The sequence below is a fragment of the Haplochromis burtoni genome, unplaced genomic scaffold (genome assembly GCF_018398535.1).
Source record: "Haplochromis burtoni strain Fernald_Lab_line unplaced genomic scaffold, NCSU_Asbu1 Contig_688, whole genome shotgun sequence".
Taxonomy (NCBI): Eukaryota; Metazoa; Chordata; class Actinopteri; order Cichliformes; family Cichlidae; genus Haplochromis; species Haplochromis burtoni.
This window is the reverse complement of record NW_024583049.1, coordinates 127,378-133,006: the sequence shown is the minus strand read 5'-3', so window position 1 is coordinate 133,006 and position 5,629 is coordinate 127,378. Positions and strand designations below refer to the sequence as shown.

The 5,629-nt window shown below is 41.4% G+C and overlaps 1 protein-coding gene across 1 annotated transcript in view; it reads right to left on the bottom strand.

Annotated features, from left to right (window-relative positions):
- Window positions 1-2,154, bottom strand: part of LOC102298417 (neuronal acetylcholine receptor subunit alpha-10) — a 19,309-nt gene extending 17,155 nt beyond the window's left edge. The window contains exon 1 of the mRNA XM_005949782.2: window positions 1,985-2,154. Within this exon, the coding sequence (XP_005949844.1) occupies window positions 1,985-2,042 (58 nt within the window). The 5' untranslated portion in view covers window positions 2,043-2,154. The remainder of the gene's footprint in view (window positions 1-1,984) is intronic.
- Between the last annotated feature and the right edge of the window lie 3,475 nt (window positions 2,155-5,629).

Below are 5,629 nucleotides of genomic sequence, written 5' to 3'. Positions count from 1 at the left end.
CGGCTCTAAGAGCCGTTTCGTTCGCGACCGACACATCGCTAGTGCACAGGTCACCAGACAGCTTTAATCCTCCATCCACTGATGCTTATCACTGAACATCCTGCCTGCCAGTGCTGCACAGCGTCGTGATTTTCTTCAGAAGACGTTCCAACGTCTCTGATTGAATGTATATATAGAGAAAGGGCCCAGAGTGATGGCTCTAAACACAAACCTGTACTATTGAAATGGTTGATGCAGGACATTGACACTGTGAACACATAATTTGCTCAAAGATAATAAAGTAATCGGATTCTTTGCTCATGGTCTAATCTAATAATAAAAAATTAAAAAATCCATCATATGACTTTTTCAAAGTCAGCAGACTTCACCGACAGCATAGTTAACTTTGCTTTGCAGCATCAGTACTTCTACATCTTAATGCGCAATTTTTATAATTAATTCTCCCATTAAATTGGAACTGTTTTACTTTTTCCTCCATTTCTTTCATTTACATGATGATATAATATAAATTTCTTATAATAAACATTACCAAAGTCTTAAATAATGAGGTCATGTCCAATAATCCCTGTGAGCTAGAAGCTCTCAACACTCAGTTTCAGGCACGTTTTCGACTCTTGGCTCTGTGTGATGTCACTGTGAGTGAACATCCTTAATCTGAAAAATTCTAAATCTGTCATTTTTGCATATTTAATGCTGCAAAGGCCCACATTTTAATTCAAACTACTTCCTTTTCTCAACCTAACCGATTAGTTTTAGTCCCTAAATAAGTGATTAAGAATGCAAAGATACAAAAGTACCAGAAAAACCTGCAGTCTCCCACAGCTCCAGCTCCATAATTTATTCTCGTGGTAGCTTTACATGATTCAAAGTTTAAAACAATCCATGATAATCTTATATGGGCCTGAGAGCAAGGCCCCCAGGTTTGTCTGAAATAAGCTGTTTTAGTTCCTCCCCATTTAAGGCAATCCTTGCTTTAAGCCAGCCTTCTTTTGATTGGCTGCCCCTCATAAAAGAATCTTAAATAACAGGTGGGCGGGGCTTCTATTATCACTACCAGAGCTGTGTGCCTGATCTGATCATATAAGGATATTCTGCCCTTATGACATGACAGAGCACAGTGAGGAGAAAGCAGTGTGAAGCTGAGTGTTCAGAGCAGCGTGAGGGTCACAGGGGTTACCGCCCATACGCTGATGTCATTATTAGTAAGGCTGAGCAGAATATACAGCATACAACACAAAGCAGAACATGCACAAGACGCACGGTGTGAACGAGTCTGTCTGGTCTGTTAGTTCCAGAAAACTTCTTCATATTTTGTTTGTAAAACATTTTTTACATTTTAAGGTCCAATTTTCAATCCAAACAATGTTTTGGTCTCAGAGCTTCTCTTCTGCTCGCACACTGATGTCTCAGAGAATGAAACGAATCATAGAAGCAAATGTTCACTGTTTAATGAACAAAGACACAGATGGTTATTAATAAAGCCTGGGAGGTCATGCTTACAGGGTGTAGGGCTTTAAATATCAGTCATTTTAAAGGAATATTACAAAACTTAAAGCTTTTGTTTATCATATTATTTTTATATTTTAGGGCACTTTCAGTGTGCCTCTTTAAATCCAATATGATGGGCATATATAAAGTATTTTTGGACACTTTGGGAATGAAACAGTGAACTAATCATAGATAGAAATCTACAGATTCACCGCTAATAAAATATCACTTGGAGCGATTTGTAATGGAGGAGAATGGAGCGTGTTCAGAGGTTCAGCAGCAGCACAGAGATCAATATCATTAATCCTCAGTTATATCACCGTTCACGTAAAACACTGAACACTGTTTAAAAAAGCTCACACTTTCCCCACTTTAAGAAAACATACAGTAAAACCCTGAAATATCAACATCAGTAACAATAATGAGAAAAACACTCACTGTGTTCATGGTTCTGCACTTTAAAAATACCTGAAGTGAAGCTGAAAATGGGTTTTACCTGGCAGGATGAGGAGAAGCACGAGAGGCGCAATTGATCCACTGCAGAGGAACTTCATCTCGTTCGGATAACTGTTATTGACCCGGCAAAAACAGTCTATTAGTAACAGTGCAAACACACATCAGAGTCCGACCACAGAGCAGGGAGGAGGAAACTCACTGAGAGACAGAGAGAGGGAGAGAGGGCTGATGATGCAGGTCAGTGTGTTTGCTGTAGTGCGGTGGTCCCTGTATGGGGGCTCAACAGTGTCACAACAACTTCTGATTCCTGCTAACCATGTTGGCTAAAAATCCTCCTTAAGGTGCTATGATGACATTTTTGTTAACATGTTACAAAACCTTCAAACATCAGATTAACAATTTGTAGCTCTTAAATATAATTCTGCACTTTTACTGATGTTACAGTTACACTTTGTATTGTTGGGTTAACCAACAACATTCTCAGAATGTCTCGTGCAGTTTACTGATTCATTTATTTATCTTTCTCTGCTGTTTTTTCCCTTTAACATCATTTTTTAAACTGTTTTCATTTTAAGGTGGTTTTATTCAAACTATAAAACAGACATCCAGGTGAAAGAAAACTAAATGGTGTCAACCAAAATGACAAATTCCATCCTTCCAAACAATAATCCACAAGCCAGCGATCAGTGTCACACGAAGCGACGTCCAGGATGAGCAGGATGGAGGAGCTCAGTGCATCGATCACATCTCCAGCTTGTCTGACAGTTTGTCCTAAATGTGCAGTTACATTTAAAAACTCATCACAACTTTAATAGTTCAAGAACCTCAAAATCTGCTGTGTGACGTGTGAAATCCACTTTGTTGGCCCACATGTGTATTTGGTGTGACTCGTGTGGAGAGCCGACTGAAAAAATAAAGTCTGAGAAGTGATGTGATGACATCAGGAGGAGATTAGCGGATTAGCAGGAATTAAATTGGCAGACAGAGACGTGGTGATGAAGTCAGAGGTTAAAGTCTGTTCTTTGGAACAGAAGTAAGGAAAAAAGCAGCATATTGTCCAGTTTGGTTTGTGGTTTTCTCTTTGTTTACCAGTGACTCAGTGGAAGTTTAAAACAATGATGTCAGTTTCTACAAAAACATCTACAATTTTCCAGTTTGTGCTCCACTGAAATGATCACAGACGATCGTTCATGTGAGCCCCAGAAAGGTTAGTGCTCTGATCTTTGGTAGTTTGTATTTCATTTCATGAAATCCACCCACAATAATAAAATGTAAGAGGGTTCATTATAAAACAGCTGAATACAGCAGCTGATCTAAAAACTGAAACATTTCACATTTAGTTTTACTAAAGAAGCTGCAGATCAGGAGTGTGTCTGACATGTTCAGTTATCATACTCCAGCAGTAGGTTTTAAAAAGCACTGCAGAGATCTCCCAGCTGGCTTTGCTCAGCTTTTTTGTCTTCTCAAGCTGCTTTTGTTGAGTGAACTCAAAAGCATCTGAAGGTTAATTGAGCTGGGACGCTGCTGACAGCTAATTCTTATAACTCCTCCTGGAAAATAAAAGTAAAAGCCTTTCAGGTGGGCCGAGGGCCAAAGCCGGCCTGAACCGGCCAACAGAAACCAGTTATGGAGCCAAACTTTAACAATGCGCACTGATACTGGGAGCAGGTGTTACCAGACCAGTGTGATGGAAGGCTCAGGTATCCCTCCACACAGTCTGATGTGCCAAAGTCCAACTCACACCTGAGCTCACAGAAATGATCTTTTTTTCTTTTTATCAGTTACAGTTTTAATTTAAATCAGTGAAAACAGGCTCAACAAATCAATTTAAACCCTTAATACCACAAAGCTCATAAATGTGAATAAAGATGTGAATTTATACATTTTCCTCCTGTGCTTTACAGCTGGTATAAATCCTCATGTTATGGATTAATGGGCAGCACGGTGGTCAGCACTGTTGCTGCACAGCAAGAAGGTCCTGACCATCAGGCCGGGGTCTTTCTGTGTGGAGTTTGCATGTTCTCCACGTGTTTGCGTGGGTTCTCAACATTGAAAATAATGATTTGGACATAAAGGTGAATTTATTTATTTATGTAGTTTATTTTTCCCATATTCAGCATATACTGACTGAAGTGCACCATCTTGTGGTGCAGCTTGGTATTACATGTCAGTAGAGTTCAGATAAGATAAGATAAGATAAGACAGTGGTTCCCAAACTTTTTTTGCTGCCCCCCTTTGTTTTACAAGAAATGTTCGCCCCCCCCCCCCAGCGCGACACGCACGCACAAACACATCCTCCAACCACACACGCCCATATTTTGCTCCATTGCGGTTTATTTCACACCTCAAACATTTAGTAAACAATTAAGCAAATACAAGTAATCCTGCAATAAATTACAGGTAGTAAGAAAATAAACTACAACTCTTTTACGCTGCGTCGCACCTACACGGGTGTTTTTGAAACGCAGCTGTTTCGTCCACGTAAACGGCGTTTCGAATCACCGAAAACGAGATTTTTTAAAACTCCTTTTTTGCGTTTACGTGTGGACGAGGAATACAGAGTTCGTCACGCAACGTCAAAGGTATGTGCCTTTTTCACGTCACGCTGTGGCCACGTTATTGTTTACATGAGATGAAATTGCAGAATGAGCAGAGACAAATACTGTTAATCTGACTGTCTGCAGGTTTTACACGCAGTTACTGTCCCTCCATTTACAAAGGCAGAGGCGTCACGCTGTGATTATTTTACTGTAGTTGTTGTGTTTACTTGCACTGCTGTAACTGGAGCCTCGTCGTCTCGTCTCTATATAGCTGGACTGTCATGTAGCGGAGATGACAATAAAGTTTACTTTGACTTCAGCAGCGAGCAGGCGCACCGAGGGCTCTCGCGCTCACTTTTCGTGTATAGAATTTCGAAAAAACATCGGTGCAAATTATAAGTCTGTATCATGATGTCTGGTGTTTTCGTGTTTGTTGGTTTGTTTTTATTTTGTTTTATTTTGCGAGTTGGTTATTAGACCGCCGCCCGCCCTCTCTCCTGCAGCGCCGCAAACGAGGGCGCCCTTACTCCCAGCGAAATGGGCGATAGAAACCGATCGGTGCTGTATACCATTCCCAGTATGCGCTGGCTGATGTCGGGGCAGCATGAGTACGAGCATTTTTTTTTTTTTTTTGCCGATGCCCGTGATGCCGCCCCGGGCAACCGCCCGTGTCGCCCGTATAAAACCGCTACTGTACTTTACTGTATAAAGAGCAAACATCTCCAACATGTCAGGAGTGTAGTCATTACAACAAGTGTTTGTGAACTAAAAATCAAGATGTGGGATCCTGTTTGTCCGTGATTTGAACAGCCCAGCGCTGCTCCCGACGCAGGGAAAACCAATCCTGCAGGGAGACCTACCTCAGCACCTGTGCAGGTGAAGCCAAAGGGCAGATTTGCTTCACCATATTTTCTAGTCTTTGGCTTAGAATGAAGTTGGTTTGGAAACATGATTCAGCGATGCTTCATCTCCTGCTTTGCGTTTGTGTGGGCGCCCCGTGCTAGCAGTGTCCAAGCGTTTTTTTTTTTTTTCCCTTTTCATACCGCGCCCCCCCCCCCCCTGCAATGGCTCTGCGCCCCCCCAGGGGGCGGGCCCCACACTTTGGGAAGGTCAGAGATAAGAGAAATCAAATTCAAATTTTATTT